Here is a 19467-nt window from a genome sequence, read left to right on the forward strand (position 1 = left end):
CTGACCCCTTCCCCATGTCACACCTCCCCATCATACCTCCTCCCCGCCCTCTCTCTGTCCCCGCCGGCCTCCCCCCTCCCCAGAACACTTCCTCCCCGCCCCCATCCCCACCCCACCTACTGTTTCGCAGCTCGGCGGTCTGGGAGACCGCTGAGCTGCAGAAGCTGGGCGACCACCCCACGCTAGCCCAGCACCGGCTGGCGCTGGGCTGGGCTAGCATGGACGGGAGCCCGGTGGTGAACCTCGCAAACGTGCCATACAGCACATTTATGACAGTGCTTGTCGGCACAGAGCCGTGCCGACAAGCACAGGATTGGGTGCTTATTCCTTTGTATTTGTAAAAGTAGCTGAAGAATTATACCTTGGCATGACATACGGTTTTTCCGAAGGTTATAGCCTACTGTACATAAGCATGTTCTGGTTGTTTCAGAGGTTGGTAGGCAAAGTTGGGAACATCCTCCATTATTTAGTTGACAAGAATTGCTACCTACAATACAATGTGATAATAATAAAATGGAAAATAATTACTGAATTTTGCATACAATACTAAAATAGTAATTCTTGCTTTAGTCTCCATTTCATACTTAATTCATACAAGTCATTCCAAAATCAGGGGAGGTATAGTCCTTTACATTACCATAGATACAATCCTGTTATACTCTGTCAGATTGTTTTTGTTCTTCTCAAATGCAAATAATGAAATTGAAATTTGAAGGGGACTGTGGCAAGAAGCATTTTCACATGGACTACTTTCCTGCTCTCTCACCAAGTTGTATAAATTGCATCATGGATTTTTCTTATGCTGCGATGTTATTCACAAACTCGCAGCCCTATCCTAACTGGGCTGTGTGCTAGTAGAACGCATGCTCAACCATAGGACACACCGCCATGGTGCTGGAAATGCAGCCACATGTGCAGGGCAATGGACATGCCGCCTTTCACCACCAGCAAGTTGGTAGTAGGGACAGGTAGTAGGAGTAATGGGGTGAGGAAGGGGGAAAGTAGAAGAGAGGGCAAGAGAGGGCAGGTGGAGGTGGATTCTAGCAGAATCGGCGTGTTTCAAGATCCTAAGCCAATTTCCTCTCGCTTATTTTCCTTGGTCAGAAGCCCCTGCTGATTTGTTTTAAGTTGTGCAGTAAGATAATATTTTCCCCATGGTGAAATTTTGACAAAAATTACAAAGGGAAACCATTACTTATTTGTGTTGCCTTCTTTCTCTATTTCATAATGAAATTTTAGTTTTCATATAATTAACCAATCATAACTGCATGCAAATGGAACTGCTGAACCAATCTAAATCTAAATTCTTTAAGACTGTGGGGATTTAATGCCTTCCACCAATAACACTTCATAAGTGTCCATAATAAAATCCTTTAATCACATGGCAATTTTCTAGATCTTTTTGGCAAGTATTTCTTTACCTTAATGATAAACAGTCCAATCCTGAGCTGGGTAAACTGAGTAACCCCACAATGGGGCTACTTGATTCTATGCTGACCCAAAGGTCAGCACAGAATCAACAGCACCCAAAGGTCAGCACAGAATCAACAGCCTCTGTGTTGGACGGCCACCTGACACGGAGGCTCTGGATCTGGTGCAGCTTTGCTCCACTGGTCGTGCATTCCTCCTGCCATGCTCCCTTCCTCCACCTCCTCTGCCCTGGAACACCTCCTCCCCGCCTCCCACCATGCCCCACTTACCTCTCCGCTGCTCAGCGGTCCACATGACCACCGAGTGGCAGAGCTCGAGCGCTCCACTGGCACTAGCCCGGCACTAGCCAGCACAGGGCTAGCACTGGTGGAGCACCAGCACAGGGCCTGCAAACATGCCTTACGGCCCAAAGTCAAGAAGTCTGTATTCTAGATTGTAAAGCTAACAGAATTAGATACTCAATAGCTTTCAGCGTGAGTTCGCTGTGCATAGCAATACACTAAATTGTAATGAAGACATTTTCTATACATGTTGCATGAATGATTTAGCTTCTATATATTTGTTAATGACAAGCCACATTATACACTTTCTACTTGATGTATAAAACAATATAAAATACAGATTACCTTGCTGTGCTGCCTTGTCATACACTTTCATATGCACAACACCTGAAGTCTTATTCCGCAAGACTGTGGGAATCCTTCCATCTTTTTTATTGCATGTGCCCAGCTGGCCTAAGTTTTGATCTGCCCACCATAGCTTTCTATCTGTAAACAAAGCATTATGATATTAAAATATTTTAAATGTTCATACAGAGCACTAATTATGTTAATATATTGTATAAAGGTTGGAAATATATTACAGGGGGGCTTTTCTATCCATGGATCCCATATCCACATATTCATTTATCTGTGGATTGGTCCATGTCCACCCCTGCGTGACCCCCTCTCCGGAGGCAAGGGGAGCTCTGCTCCTCTCACCTCTGGAGGGTTGTCTGAATCCAACGAAGACCACACGTGTCCGTCTGTGGGCTCTGCTGGGCTCAGACTGAGCTTTAGAATGAAAAACACATGACTGGGTTTTTTTTCTGAAAACTGGCTTCCCTGGTCCTTCCAATACCTTATAAGGCTTTAGAAATATCACTTTCGGTTTTTCTGGAAGTCACATGTTTTTCACTCTAAGGCGGAGCCTGAGCCTGGCAGAGGCCACAGGTGGATGTGCACAGCCTCTGCTGGGTTCCAACAACCCTCCAGAACCAAGGGGAGCAGAGCTCCCCCTTGGATCCATTGGGTAGGGGCGGCATCCACCCATATATGCAGTTTCACTTACTTGGGGGTTCTGGAATAGAATCCCCAAGGATACGGGACCACACCTGCATTTGACTTAAAACTGCCCCCCTCTTCACAAATTAGAATTTTTTAAAAAACCATATATAATGTAATAAGAGTGGTGTATATAAACCTAAGAATGTAAAACATTCTTTTGATATTATAATTGCCTAAGGCTAACAAAACAGGTTGCTTACTGTAACAATAATTCTTTGACAATCATCTGTGCAAACATACGTAGTGAACTTGTGCACATACACACACATAGCCTTCTGTGTGCATAGTCTTGGAAGCTTCTAGGGCTTTGTTGAACATTCTGCTCCTGCTCTTTTGGGGGAAACGCTATGTGCCCTGAGGGCAATTCCTTAGCACCACCCATTAAATTCAAAATGTTGCATCTGAAGAGAGATCCAACCAATGAAACAAAACCTACATAGGAAATGATTGGGTACAATATCTGCACAGATGACCACTCAAAGAAATATATGTAGTTATGGATAAGCAATGTGTCCTCCTTTATGGTCTCTGTGTAGTCCCATTTAGTGGAAACTTCCCACTTACTTGGAGGTGGGTGCAGTTAGATCAGGACAAATTCTGCAGAACATCATGCCTAACAGCCCAATAATATCCTTTCCCCCCACCAATACGGAGATGCCAAAATTGCTACCACTGTATCCGGTGGCGAGGCAGTTGTGGATGTCTCTTCTGGGTAAGCCTCCACAGTGCAGAGAGATCTACTCGGACTTGTGAAAGCAAAATTGCTGGTGCAGGTCCGTGTGGATCTGGGAAGGGGGCTAGGATTATATGGTTGCCACCAAACCCACTGCCTTCCTGGACCTGATCCACCCTTCCCCATCACCACTCTGTTCTACTTTCCCCCACCCCATAGCCGCCTCATTCCTCCTTCCCCCATTCTACCTGACCTCCCCCACTATCCTCTACCTCTGTCAGCACACCTGTGACAATTCACCTGCACACGAGGCCTCTCTAGTCTCTCTACTGGCACTCCTGCAGTATGCAACTTTGTGCACTGCTGGAGTGTATGTTACAACTGCCATAAGGCACTCTACACTTGCAGAACATGTGTTCCACCAGTGTACAGCCCCAAAGGATTATGCTGTAAATGAGGTATCGGCTCTTGACCTCATGTCCAGGGCAGATTAGTAACACAAACTATGCTGCTGCTCCTCAGCTGAGATCCAGAGCAGAACAACTTGCATTTTGCAGTGAAGGCTGAAACCATCCTGGTGGAGTGTGATCTCAAGGTAGGTGGTGGCTCTTCTTTAGACAACTGGTAAAATGGGGGAACAGCCTTACAGCGCAATACTACGCATATCTACTCAGAAGTAAATCTCACTGAGTTCATTGGTGCTTACTTCCAAGTATGTGTAGAATTGTAACATTAGTTACCCAGACACTAGATAGAAACTTCTTTGCCCTTACAGGGTCCCAGCAGCAGATAAATTATGTCTGCTCAGAACAATGCAGTTCGGTGAATATTGAAAAAAAGAGTTCATTTAATGTCCCATGTGTGCAGGGCTCTTGCTTCTCCTGAAACCTGGTTCTAAAAATACACAGGCAATATCAAGGAGCACTGAGATCAGCTAAGGTTAAAAAAAAACAACCAATGCCCAGTCTCAACTCTACTTTTAACTGCATGGAATAGTGTTCAAACATGAAGTACACAGTTTACTTGTCCTGTGTACTAAAATAATGGCAGGCTCAGAAGACTTGCCCATTAGATAGAATAAGTCTAAGGAAAACTACACAATGGAATGGGAGCTTCAATTAGTGGATACAGGTTAGCTAGGCCCTTGAAAACATGTTCTGAGCAGAGGATGTGAGAAAATGGGTAGGTTGTCTATTGCCAGATGGCAGAGCTGGCAGCAAAGTGAACTCTCAGAGAAGAGTTGGCCAAACTGGTTGACTTCAGATGAATACTTGTATCAACAAACTGAATAGACCACTGGTTCTCAAACTTTTTAGCACTGGGCCCTACTTTTTAAAACGACACTTTATTGGGACTCACCCAGCTATATAAGAGTTTTATTGGATTGGGATTATTCTGGTGGCCTTGTATTCCCCTTCACCTGGCCTTCAGTAAGATCCAAGCCATGGTTACCTACTCATGACTTAATGCACATGTGTGGTTCAGTTTCACTTTCCATAGGGCTCAATACATTTTCCTTGTGAGCTCGGAAGGGCGGGAGACATCCTTCTCGAGAGTTTGTTGGGGCCTTCGTCCATCGGATTGAGACTATTCTGATGGCATTGCATTCCCCTAGACCTGTCCTTCAAAGTGGACCAAGGCACACTCATGGGAAAGCATGCACATTCTGCTCTGTCTCAGTTTTCATAGGGCTAAATACATTTTCCTTTGTCATCTATTAGCATGTCAGTTTTGTGACCCACCAAAACATAAAGCCACAACCCACTGGTGGGTAATGACCTCCAGTTTGGGAACTACTGGAATAGACTATAAGAATGAGGTTCTTTATCAGTTATCTGACTCTATAATTTATAGACTTTGCATACAAGATCAAGTCTTATCAATACAATCTAATCAGGATAACACTAAAACAGTGATGGCAAACCAATGGCACACCTTGACACCATTTTCACCAATACCTGACACCATTTGAGTTTGTTTTGCTGGTATTTCATTTTTTTCATTATTAGATGTTTCTTTATATAATACATAGCTCCACATATGATTGGACCATATTTTTTAAAAATCAATGAATATGTAGAAAGTTGTCTCTTTTTGTTTGGAGGGGGATGGTGACATGCCAGCAGTTCAGCATTTTCCGAATTTTTGACAAACTGAGCCCGAAAGCCTTGCCATCACTATTCTAAAAGGTTTAACAATGGATTATATCACATCACATTTAGAAGGTTTCGCAATGGGTGCTATCAATTGCTCGAGTACAAATTTCTGTATAATGAAAAACTTAGAACACCAGTGTTATATGGTTCACCTAAGATTTATGAAACTGGGATTCTACCACTGTGATAACAAATAAGTATCTACTAATCCACTAAGCAGTTTCTCAATATGTAGATTTGCTGGCTATTGAGAATACCTTTGATGTGAGACATCTCAGTAAATATCCACCTATGCATGTCATTTTATCTTTAGCAAATATTGTTTTATTTCATAAATACCTTTCTTTCAGAAGGAAATAGTCAGTTCTCATTATATGCTAGGTTAGGTTCCAAGAAAATCTAGTGGATAGCAAATTCAGATACTGAATAATTGATCCTATTCCTATGAGATCAATGCAGTTAGGTGCAAGGGAAGCTTCATAGGCTTTCCCCAGTCAGTTTAAAGGGGGCCATGCTGGTCATGTGTACCACACTGAAGGACCCTGCAGCCTCTGGGAGGTGTCTGCTGCATTGAGGAAGCCGGCAGAGACCTCCTGGAGGCTGCAAAGACTTCAAACAGCACCCGCAGAGTTTCAGAAGACAAGAACTGACTCTATTGCCAAAGCGGGCAACTGTTCCTCTCAGCCTTCTCTGCAGGAAAAGGTCTCCAACTCCCCTTCCCCACAAGAAAAGCTGCATATCCATGCTTTGCTCTGTTTGTTCCCCATCATCCTCAGGAGGAAGAGTCGCTTGCAGCCCCAGGACTTTGAGAGCTGTTTCACTCCCAGCCCATTTAGCCAGCAAACACCTTTTGGCTACAGGGACTTTCAAAGTAGACTTTTTCCCCTGTGTTGCTCGCTCCCCTTTGTGTTTTTCCTTCCCCCATCACCTCACTGTTCCGGATAGCAGAAATGTCACCGCAGTAGGTAAAAGAGGAGGGAGAGGGAGAACAAAAAAAAAGAGAGGAGCATCTGGACTTGGGCTTTTTGTTCCTAGAAATCCTGGGAAAGGGCCGTGGCAGAGGTTGGAGATGGATGTGACTGAGATCAGGGGGGAAACTGTGCACTTCACGCACCACAAAAGTGCTTCATTTACCTAAACAGCATTTTAATTAAAGGTTTGAATATCTTGTTTGCTGGGTTCTGCTTAGATTTTTTAGCTAAGTATTTTAGCTTTCAGGGTGTTTTTATAATTATATTGCTTAAATTATTGTTTGTACAGTATACTATTTTGAGGGCTATATAGTTAATAGAGGGATAGAAATATTTTACATAATATATAAATAAAATACACATAATATATTGAAATATTGGGAAAATATTTTCAACATTTTCTTGTTGAAAACAGCCCATCATTTTTCATAAAACCAAAGGAACATCAGAATTTTATTGAAGGCGCCATATACTTGTAAATATGAATATGAACAAACACCAAAAGAAAAACAAAATCAGCTATTTTTCCATGTACTGTCAAGATAAGCAAATAAGATTGCATATAAATAAGTAAGAAAGAGTCTGTATAATCAGTTTCTATAAGGACAAAACCTCTTCTATCCTGCAGCTGAGAGGCCCTGCTCTCACTGATAAGAATCCCGTTCGTGTATGTTGCAAAATGACTCTTTGCACATCACACACAGTGATGGACTATGCCCATCAGTGTCTTTGAAATCTTACAAACTTACATACACTGCTGTTCATGATAAGCATTTTGCTAACGTATATTAAATTCCACTTTCTGAAAAACAAGTCTTGAGTTATGTGAGAGAAACAGAGACTACAGGATAAGATTCAAAATACTCAAACACTCTTGCTTCTGCCTGAAATGTATCATCTGATATTGTACAGGCCTCATAAAGTAACATGGTACATGAAGTCAGATAATCCTGATCAGTTTTCATTTTCATTCACGTTCTTTCAAGAAATAACCCTATGGCAGCAGTCTTACTGCTGGATATCTGGCTAGACCACAGTACACACGGAGCCTGTTTATCAGCGGATATTTCATACATGAATCTGGTTCAATGCGGGTCCAGGGGACTCCACCTGAGCCCATCGAAGCTTACAAAGACAACGCACGTCCACCCCTGAAGGGCTTCCCCAGGCCTCAGATTGCCTAATATGGCAAAAAAGTCACTTCGTGTTTCCCTTAAGGAAACCAGAAGTGGCATTCTGCAATCTCTCCAGGCCACTCTGAAGCCTGCAGAGGCAACAGGCGGACAAATCAGAAAGACCGCCGATGTGGGGAGCACTGATCCCCTCAGGGGGAGAAGGTCCGTATTCACTCTCCCCAGCCTCTGATGCTGAGGAGAGCCTAGCACCCCTCACCTCCGGAGGCTTTTCTGAGCCTCACAGAAGCAGCACGCATTTCGGCCAAAAACATGTGACTTCTGGTTTCCTGGGAAACCGGATGTCATGACTTTTTGCCTGAAATGGGCATTCTGAATCTTGCAGAGGCAGCATGCAGATGTGCGCTGCCTCTGTGAGGCTTAGAAAACTTTCTGGAGGCAAGGAGCCTTGCTTGATGACAGGTGTGCCAGTCCACATCCCTGTCGTTAAGCGACGTATGACTGTTTGAAAAAGTGATTAAGGCCTAAAACATCTTTCTTAGCAATGATACACATAAAGAGCTTCTGAAAAATCTGGACAGAATTTTTTTCCTTCGTACATTCCACTTAGAAAGTTCACTGAACCAGAACAATTACAATGCTAATAATATCTTTCTAATGCATTAATAAATCTACAGTAAACGAAATGGGCACTTTAAGTCTAAAGATGGTGATCTCCCACTTCCTGTATGACAAGATGAACCTATAAAGAGATGATTATAAAAATATCTTCTGGTCTAATGATTCTGTGGAAAGACTATGCAGTAGAAGAATGTTTTAAATGTTTGTGAAGTGGTAAAGTACACATACTTTCAACCACTGGCATGGATGTGACAGAAGATAACAGAAGCAGCATGAAAGAAAAAAGGTTCCATTCAGAAAGTTGTCTTCCATAGTTCTAAATGCAGAACGGTGGATATAGAGATGTACTAGTTCTGAGCCAGATGCTGGAAAGATTTTCAGATTCTTTTACTGACGCAATGCCAAACAGTCATAGACCTTTTAAAAGGGTTTGGAGGTTTTATTTCTACATAGTAAGTGAATTACACAAGCCAACTGATTCGGTTTGGATAAAAATGTTCATTCTTCGTTTCCCATCCTGTTTCTCAAAGAACCACACCCAAAAAATCACATTAAATAATGTGGAATAAACAAGTTACCCGTGTGACACTGTATGTCACTTCCACCTCCTTATTGGGCCTATTATGACAGGTTTGGTGCATGGTCCCAGCTCTAATTAGGAGGTCATTCTGCCTTGCATCACAAAATATTCCTGGCCCACAACTTTAGTTATACAAGATCCTGGAATTTTCCCTTTGGGAAAGTTATGATCTACATGTTCTGCCAACCATTATCTCTTTAGGTCACTTTGACATAATGACCCTCCTATCCTACTTTTTAGGGGAACAACAGTCATTCTCTTGGCTCCAATTTCAGTTATTTTTCTCAAACTAGAGAAGATAACCCTCTAAAATCTCTATCACAGATCTCCAAGAATGGCTCAAATGTATGGATGCACAGAAAAGTGCAAACAGAATAGGTGGGGTAAAGCCATCTTTCATTTCCCAAACAAAAGGTCACCAGGGATCAAATAGCCTTACAAATTGTACTTGCTAGAGCAAATACTGGGGCACACTGTGCATTTGCTTCAATTTATCAAAGCTCTTTTATGTGTCTAGGCTGCCCAAGAATAAACCCTATGAGTAATACAAAAAATTGCTGCTCTGCTTGTGGTGGTGCCTTCCATGAACAGATTAATTGCAGTCACAAGGGGACTACTTCTGTGAACACAGCTCTTCTTCCATTCACTGAAGGTGCTAACATGAGCAGAACAATAAGTTTGAATACAGCCTTATGACTCAGACTTGGAAAATAGTACCTTGAAACTTTAAATCTTAAAACTGTTTATACCAATTTTATATAACCAGCAACTATAGTCAGTAGAACTGCTAGATAGTGTTTAGGAAGTTATCGACATCTTTTCCCTGCTCTGGGAAAAAAAAGGAGAGGCAATTAGGAGCCAGAATCTATTAAGCTGTAGCAAAAAAATAAGCTGACAGTTGTCCTCTATGCAATTGGTAAGGGGAATTTTTACGATACTGTTCAACTAACCAATGTGTCAAAAATACCTGTTCCACATCAAGTCCTATACCAGGTAACTTCTATACGGAGTTGACCTGTGCAATTTCAATAACATGACTTCTGCAATTTAACATATCCCAACGGAACACATAATGGTCAGATTTTTCTCTCTATTGTGCTGCTAATTAAGATATTTGGTGTTGGCATAAATAGTAAATAGTCTCTAGACCACCTACCTCTCCTTCTAATTCCAATCATGTAATTAGACAATCCTGTTATCTTTGTTTTCAGATCACAATAATTTTTCACAACAGACATTAGAATTAGAAGACAATTCAGCACAGGGTAATCTCATCACTAGCCCTTAGAGTATTGGCCTTCTTTGCAGTCTCCTGCACCTATACAATTAAAAAAAATTCAAAAAATCAAAACAGGATTCTCAAAAATAGCCACATGCATATCTTGTTTTCATCTTTATACTAACAGTGGCTGAAATCTGTCAAACATTATAAGGGTATTTAGATTCTTTTGAAACCCAACTGTGTGCAGGATTGCAGCTAATATAATTTTCCTTATAGGATTATTATTTTCTTGAATAAATTTACTCCAGTAGAAGTTGCAATTTCCTTATATTGAGGAAAACAATTTTAAAATGAAACTAGACTCAGGAACTAAGGGCACAATCCTAACCAGGACTAATCAGAAGTAAGTCCTATTTTGTTCTGTGGGGCTTACTCTAAGGGAAGTGTGGTTAGGATTGCAGCCTAAAAATTCCAGTCACAAGGGCTAGGCAATGAACAACTTTGAAGACCCATGAATACTTGACATTTCAACTTCTACACTTTACAGCCTAGTTATTCAAAAGTAGCTTTCCCTATGATCACCTGCCTAATGTTTAACCTTAAGCTTAACAACCAAATCCAATCTTTGATGTCCATACTTAACTTGAATAGAGACTACATAGCAGTATAGCATAATCGCCATCCATTATATTCTGACATTAAATATGTTATGTAAGCAGAAACTGTAATGATTCTGGCGCTTCTTTCATTCCTGAACAGTGACTTATTAGTTGGTTGTAATATTGATTTTCATTTAAATGGTTCATTAACTATAACATATTAAAATACTGATACTAGAAAACACAAAAGCAGTTAAAAATAGCTATGTAAATTTAATTTTTGTTGGTATCTGTTTAAAATATATACTGAAATGTGCTACCCCAAAAATGTCACCTTTCAGTAATTTTACTGTTTTAAGTATTTGTTTTGAGATAAAAATGTGTACTCTAAAAGATTTAGGCATCTTATTTAAGCTAATAAAGCTGTTATTATGAATTTAGAGCCCAGTCCTATCCTTTCCCCACCACAGCAAGCAGCCAAACCAAAACAGGCTGCGCCGTATGCTATAGGGGACATCAGGGCACTTGGGAGGAGAAAGGGAAAATATTTTCCCTTAGCCTTCTGTAAGCCTCCTGATTGCCAGTGGGTCTCCTTAGACCTGGACCAGCTCTTTTGCTGGCTCGTCCAAGGAGACAAAGGGTCATGCTGGCTGCCCCCAGAGCGGATAGCATCCATGGTAAGTTGCCCGCACTGGCTGCCATCCCTCCTACATTTGACACACCTTTCACCCACCCCCATTCCACCCTGCTCCATGTTCTCGCTGCCCCATTCCACCCACCCCACCTGCTCACTGTCATCAGTGTGTGCCCTTTTCCCACCATCATGTGTGGGGCTGCTCTGGCCTCTCCAGAGGTTCTGCAAGAGCATGGTTTCAAGCACCGCCAGAGCACAGTTTGCGAGTGCCATAATGCAGCTACCATTGCTGGAACACTAGTTCCAGCAGCAGTAGAGCCCAATAGGGCTGTTAGTGCTATAACTGAGTTATAATATAGAGTCCAATAGTTATATGTACCTATACATATATAGTCCAATAGTTATATGTACCTATACTGCATCAGTTTTTCAGACTAATCAACATTAAGAAGTAACTTACTAGGAAGCAGATTAGTAAAGTGAGTAATATTACTATACTAATACTAAATGTTGTCCTTGGAGGGTTCACCCAGCACTCTGAATACAAATTTTGATGGGCCATTAGTTTTCATTAATGATAGTTTGAGTACTTAGGAAGACAACTATACACTGTACATAAAACTGGGCACATTGCCTAGATATATTTCACATATTACTGTGTTATTAAGATTATTCTGGCAATTATAAAACCAATAGCTTGGAAAGTTTAGGTATATACACTGAAATTCCTTATAGTGCTTTTCACTCCACAAACATATGCATCAAGACTCATTAAATTACTAATACCTAATTGGATGGGCAAGCATTTGCAGGCATTTTTTGTTTTTCTTTTAATTATCAATTGAAATCAAAATATAACATATAATGCATCAGTATTCCTACCAGTTACAGGATAAGTTATATCTTTGTCTCGTTTCTATAGTTCAGGGGTGCACAAACCCCGGCCCTGGGGCCACATGTGGCCCTCGAGGCTTCTCAATATGGCCCTCAGGGAGCCCCCAGTCTCCAATGAGCCTCTGGCCCTCTGGAGATTTGTTGGAGCCCACAATGACCCGACGCAACTGCTCTCAGCATGAGGGCGACTGTTTGACCATGCGCGTGAGCTGTGGGATGAGGGCTCCCTCCACTGCCTGCTGTTTCATGTCTGTGATGCAGCAGAGGCAGAAAAGGAAAGGCCAGCCTTGCTTTGCGCAAGGCCTTTTATATTCATATAAGTTCATCTTTAATATATTAATTTATGTAAACTTATGCAAATTTATTCAAATTTTAAATGTAAATTAATTCTTTTTTTTCCCCGGCCCCCGGCACAGTGTCAGAGAGCTGATGTGGCCCTCCAGCCAAAAACTTTGGACACCCCTGCTATAGTTGTATGGGGAAAGTAAAAAACAAACACAACCCTTTCAAGTGTTTGCCCTTTGTTTGCTTGGATACTTTAATGCATTAGTTCTCAACAGGATGTACGTTGCTATAATACCCATGGTCTCAGAAATTATTGGTTATCAAATCCTAGGTACCCTTCCAACTATGCTACAAGGCTATTTCCGTGACAAATCAAGCATGGGAAACTGGAGAGTAATTGTTGGCTTCAGCCAAGATTACTGTAATGAAAAATATGGAAGAAAGAGAGCCCCTTCAATTAACTCTTCATTTGATTGGATGTGTAATGTAGTGATTCAGAATTTTATAAAAAGTGTGTGGAAGTATATAGCCAGGGATGGGAACTCAAGTCAGGTGATTCAACTCAGGGCACAATCCTAACCGGCAGTTATGCTGGCATAGGTGGCCCTGGAGGGTCGCAAACATGCTGTAAAGCACGTTTGCACCTCCGTGGGTGGGAGCCGCGTCGGCACATTTAGATGCGCTGACGTGCGGAGGCAGGCAGAAGCCTCCATGGCAGCTCCCGCATTGCTGCTTGTATTGGCGCACTCGTGCCGACACAAGCGGCAAAGGTAGGCGTGGGGGGCAGAGAAGGGGTGGGGGGCATTTTTGGGCAGGAAGAGGGCGAGCGATGGGCAGCCCCGGGGGCAGCGCATGGGGAGCCGGGGGCTGGGCTGGGCCCCCAGTGCAGGGAGCCGGGGGCGGGGCTGGGACCCTGCTTCCAGCTGCTCTGCTCTCCTTGGACTTGCAACACCTCCAGAGATGGTTCAGGTTTGAGGAGACCCATTGGGACGCGCAGCCCTTACCCAGGGGTAAGGGGAAGAGCTTCCCCTTGCCCCTGGCTGAGCTGCTGCACCCAACGAACCTGCGTTGGATGCAGCGCAAGCTTCCTGGCTTGCCTGCTCCAGAGCAGGTTTGGATTGCACCCTCAGAGTCACAGAAATGCATGTTTTTTGCTGACTTGTTTACACTTGAGTCATGCATGTGGAAGACTCGGAAAAATACTTGAGGCAAGGGCCCCTTGAATTGGCACTTGTCCCCACGCATGCAGACTCAAATCTGTCTGTGTCTGGGTGTGCTTACTGTTTTCGCAGCGTAGAAAATCTCGTGGGGGCATTGTTCAGACTGGGCAAGTAGCAGGGAAGTTTCAGCCAGGCGGCAAGGAAGCGTTAATGTTTTGCTTTTGCATCTGAGCAGGAGGGTGGAGGTGGAAGTGGGCTCTCTTTTCTTTCTATGATCATTGGACAAAGGATTTATTTATTTATTTGATTTGTAATCTGCCTTTCTCCCTGGAGGGCACCCAAGGTCCTCCACTTTTAAACAACATTTAAAAGCCCCCGGCTCCCCAGCCCCGGCTCCCCGCTCCCCGCCCCCACCCCGGGGCTGCCCATCACCTGCCCTCCCCCCGCCCAGAAACGCCCCTGCCCCTTCTCTGCCCCCTCATGCCTACCTTTGCTGCTTGTGTCGGCGCGAGCACGCCAACACAAATGTTGCGCCAAATGACTTTTAAACAACATTTAAAAGTCAGAAAATACATTAAAAACAGCAATAAAATAGATAAAAAACAACCAGCAGCAATAAAATCAGTAGTAAAAACAATTGTTAAAAGCAGCCATCAGGCATCAAAGGCTTGCTGAAATAAAAACATCTTCAGGCCTTGCCGGAAGGTTAATAATGAAGGAGCTGTTTGTAACTCTAAGGGGAGGGAATTCCACAATACAGGCACCACCACCAAGAAGGCCCTATTTCTGGACACCATCCCCCCTAACCTCTCTTGATGACAGAACAACCAATAGGGCCTCCTCTGATGACTGAAGGGAACAGGCCTGAATATACCGTAGAAGGCGGTCTCTCATATACTCTGATCCCAAGCTGTTTAGGGCTTTAAAGGTCAAAACCAGCACCTTGAATTGAGCCTGGAAACGAACTATCAGTCAGTGCAGCCGCCAGAGCAGCGGCATGACAGAGTCAAACCACCGACCTTAAGCAACCACATGAGCCGCCGCATTCTGCACTAGCTGCAACTTCCGGACCATCTTCAAGGGCAGCCCCATGTAGAGAGCATTGCAAAGTCTAATCCAGTGTTTCTCAAACTGTGGGTCGGGACCCACCAGGTGGGTCACGAGCCAATTTCAGGTGGGTCCCCATTCATTTCAATATTTTATTTTTAATATATTAGACTTGATGCTACCATAGCATGTGACTGCATTTGGGGAAATTTTACAGACCTGTACTTTTAACAGACTACTATGTATATGCTTTTAACAATGTTAGTAAATAGAACTTTCTCCTGGGTAAGCGTAGCTAGGATTGCAACCTAGAATTGTTAAAAATTTCCCTGCTCGATGATGTCACTTCCAGTCCTGACATCACTTCCGGTGGGTCCCAACAAGACCCACTTTTTTCTTAAAAGTGGGTCCCGATGCTAAATGTGTGAGAACCACTGGTCTATCTAGTCTAATCGATCATGATGTCCTTCTGGGACGGTTGGCTGAGTTGGAGATTGGAGGCACCGTTTTGTGGTGGTTCCGCTCCTTTTTGGCTGACAGGTCCCAGATGGTGGCACTGGGGGATTCCCAGTACCTTGGCACCTTGGCCTTTAGAGTGTGGGGTGCTGCAGGGTTCTATTCTGTCCCCCATGTTATTTAACATCTATGTGAAACAGCTGGGAAAGGTCATCCGGGGATTTGGAGTTGGGTGCCATCAGCATGCTGATGACACTCAGCTCTATCTCTCCTTTCCACCAGACTCCAAGGTGGCTCTGTCCTGGAGTGCTGCCTGGAGGCAGTTGGGATCTGGATGAGGGTGAAAAAACTGAAATTAAATCCAGATAAGACAGAGGTCCTCCTGGTGCAGAAATCCATGATGTGGGTGCTGGTCTATCGCCTGTTTTGAATGGGGTTGCACTCCCCCTGAAAGAGCAGGCTTGCAGCTTGGGGGTCATCCTGGACTCACAGCTGCTTCTGGATGCCCAGGTGTCAGCTGTGGCCAGGAGCGTCTTCGCCCAGCTTTGGTTGGTGCACCAGCTGCAGCCGTATCTGCCTCAGTTGGAGCTGGCCACAGTGGTCCATGCCATGGTGACATCAAGATTAGACTACTGCTTCTTCCTGGTTCAGAGCCTCAGAATTGCCTACAGCACATGGGCTGTAGACGAAAATAAACGAAGGCTTCCGAAGCTCTCCAAGAGCAGTGGAAGCCAAGAAGTTCTCCAAGAACTTCAGGCTGTTCTGCAGAGACTGTAGACTGTCGAGAGAGCCAAGAAGATCGGCAGGAACAAAAAAACCTTAATTAACATCCGAAAGAAATTCATCTTCTTCCAAAGGTATTCCTCCTTGGCTTTATTGCTGCCCACCACATTCCACATTAACGGCTCACTTCATTTAGAAAGAAAAGAAAAGCTTGCCTTCAGTATTTTTTCCCTTGGCCAGCTCTTTTGAAAACTAAGACCCTTTCACAGATCTATCAAATATACTTTTCTTACTGGTCTTATATTTTTATAAGACCTTTATATAACACCTTTATCTTTTTCTTTTTTTAATGTTCACACTAAATCAAGAGCCTGAAGCATCCCAGCATCTCTGCCTTAAAAAAAGTTTCTCTATTTTGACTTTTTACAATATTTGGTGTTCCTCTTCTAACTGAAAAAGAACTTAATGAATCAGACTAGAATTCAAGATCAGACAGCCTGATGAGATACCCTTTGGTGGTACACAAACAGGGCATGATGGAAACAGTCTCTCCTTATCTGATCTCACTATTTGGCATTTGCAGATATACTGCCTCTAACAGGAACACTCCATGTTTAGTTATCATGACTAATAGCTACTGGTGGACCTATCCCCCAAGGCACAAGCTGGTTTTTTTTTCCCCACTCTGGATGTACATGTGAGAAATGCGACTTGCAGATCTCATTACAAACTGAGATCCTTTAATCCCATTCCTCATTCTTAATATGGAAGCAGAAAAACCCCAATAAAGATAAGGAATAATGACTGCAGACCCAACTACAGAGATGATCCCTTTCACCCTATTGAGCAGTGAGTACCTCTGAAGTGCACTAAGAACTTTGGACTTCCAGATACAGCAGTATGATGTTCTTGGAGTCCTATTTAACTGCTGGTGTGGTATAAAGAGCTTTGGCTCTGAGATCTTTTATTTTACTTCAGTGTCTTAGGCAGAGGGCTGTGGCCTGAAGAGCAAGTTTATCATCCTGATTGTCTATGATATCTTCTTCTGAGATAGGAAGCGCCATTAAAATATCTGAGCTCAGGGATGAAGGCACCAGGCATCCCTTGAGGACTGATATTGGCATGGGAGATCAACCTTGTCACTTGCATCTCCATCCTCTGAGATATTGATGGTCCTGTTACCAAGTAGCTTGAATTGATATCATGACCTCAGAAGATATTTCAAATAGGAACAAAATAAGGCACCTGGGTGGATCTCTGATCTCAGAACATAAGAACATAAGAACATAAGAACAGCCCCACTGGATCAGGCCATAGGCCCATCTAGTCCAGCTTCCTGTATCTCACAGCGGCCCACCAAATGCCAATCATGATTGGCACTCACTTGAATCACTCAGCCACTCACTTGAATCATGATTTTTGGTATTTGCCACCATTGTGATAAAACCCTGTTTCCGAAGACTTCTGAAGAGGATTTACACACTGTCTATACCAGGGGTGTCAAACCCATTTCATATAGTGAGCTTAACAGCACTCATGGTGCTGGCTAGGGGCCAGAAGTGACATCATTAAGTAGTTGATGGCTAGAAATTTGTTCTCACATGGAAACTCATCAGCTGCAAATGACAGGAGAGACAATGTGCAGATCTTGTTCATAAGCTATAATACAGCCCAATTGTAATGTGGACCAGAGAAACTGCTCCTGGGGGGCTGCATCCTCTGGCCTTTTGCACCAGCAGCCCCAAAGTGCATGACTGTGGAATGACTTTCACACTGCCAGGCCAGGATGTATGGTGACAGATAATGAGAGAAGGTGGCAGATAATCACCATAAGCCCAGGATAGGACTGGGGCAAACCACTAACATTATTAGAGAACTCTATAAACAATAAAGGTAAGATAATAATAATAATTGTTTAATTTGGGGGGGGGGGTGAGGGAAAAGTGGAAACATTCCTAACACTGCAGCCTCAGCAATGGCTGTAAAAGAAATGAAAGTTTAGGGGTTTGGAAGTCCCATGGTTTCAGGCACACGACTGTGCAGATAATTCCTCCAGTGCTGCGGCAGAACACTTAAGATAGATCTGGGTGCTTCTGAGGCTGACTCCATGCACACACAGAATTTCACTACCCATGCCTGCACAGAGAACCACAAAAAGGAACTTGCAAAATCAGTTTGTCTGAGACCATACATAGAAACAAAAAATGATCACCTGGTCAGTTATTATTATTGTTATTTATACATTGGTTTTCAACAACAAAAAGTTCTTAAAGTGCTTAACATAAGAAAAGAAACATGAGAAGATGTTCCCTGTCCTCAAAAACACTCACAATGTGATACTATGATACTATATTTCCAACTAATCTCTAAGAAGTCATTATTTGTACCAATTATTTGTACAGATAAATCAAAGGAATGTGGCTTCTTTTTTCCCCATAGTTTTTGAAAGAGTAGAAACAGTTTCTCTGAAGCAACAGCCCATATTCTGCAGTTGCAGGAATTCTGTGGTTCTATAGAAAAGCCATTTTTTCCCTCTTCTATTACTCACAAGCATTGACACTAGAATGAGGAAAGAGACCCTGTTGAAAGGGTAGAACTAACAGCTTGTTACACTTAACACTCAAAATTGCATCTTCAGGTCCAGCTCTCTGCCTCTCCTAGAACATGAAATATCACATACTGTGCTGTGTGGTATCAGCAGCAGACAATAACATAGAATGAATAATAAAAAAGTTTTATAAGTTTCTTGTGCCTGGTCTTATAAAGGGACTATGTCACATAAATGTTGGGTTACCATACTCTGTTTATTATTATTCTGTTGCTGTTGGGGGCATACGACAACTTCAGATTTCTTGAAATGAACAAAGCTCTTACCCACTTCTGGCTGACAGCAGCTGCAATTGTATGCAAAGTATCTGGGAGTAAGGCTTTAGTTCAGTGACTTTCAACTTTTTTGTCTTACGGCACATAGACAAAGTACTAAAATTGTCAAGGCACACCATCAGTTCTTTTGACAACTGACAAGGCACACAATGCTCTTGGTGGAGGGCTCATATTTTCCAATGGCCCTACTAATGCCCAAACTCCCGCAGCACCATCCTGCAAACCATCTGCGGCACACCAGTGTGCCATGGCACAGTAGTTTGGTTGAAAATGGCTGCTTTAGTTTATACAATTACCTGGGTGCAAGCCCCATTAAACACAGTGGGACTTACTTCTGAGTAAACATGTATATGCTTGTGTAACAAGTCACATTTAACTCAGAGGGATTACTAAACAGTAAACATGCACTGAATCAGCCCCAAAGGCTCCATGTATTCAGACTGTGAAAGGGATAATTTTCCACTGAACACCACAGAAATCTAGCAGTAATAAGCAGTCGAGAAGGAGGAGGTAATTTAAGTCCACCAAAGGACTCAAACCTCACAAATTTGGAGGACAAAGAAATAAACACCTGCTGGGTCACAGGATAATGTTTTTGCTATGTTCCCCCCCAAAGCTTTATCCAGAGACCCCCAAATTGAGCACCCCAGTTGACTCATGCTTGAGAGGAGGTA

The 19467-nt window shown here is 43.0% G+C and overlaps 1 protein-coding gene across 1 annotated transcript in view; it reads right to left on the bottom strand.

Annotated features, from left to right (window-relative positions):
- LRP1B (LDL receptor related protein 1B) overlaps positions 1–19467 on the bottom strand; it is a 796682-nt gene that overhangs the window by 211206 nt on the left and 566009 nt on the right. The window contains exons 33-34 of the mRNA XM_066621533.1: positions 2058–2198; positions 362–487 (exon numbers count right to left, since the gene is read on the bottom strand). Of these exons, the coding sequence (XP_066477630.1) occupies positions 362–487; positions 2058–2198 (267 nt within the window). The remainder of the gene's footprint in view (positions 1–361; positions 488–2057; positions 2199–19467) is intronic.

Source organism: Tiliqua scincoides, chromosome 1 (genome assembly GCF_035046505.1).
Source record: "Tiliqua scincoides isolate rTilSci1 chromosome 1, rTilSci1.hap2, whole genome shotgun sequence".
Classification (NCBI taxonomy): domain Eukaryota; kingdom Metazoa; phylum Chordata; class Lepidosauria; order Squamata; family Scincidae; genus Tiliqua; species Tiliqua scincoides.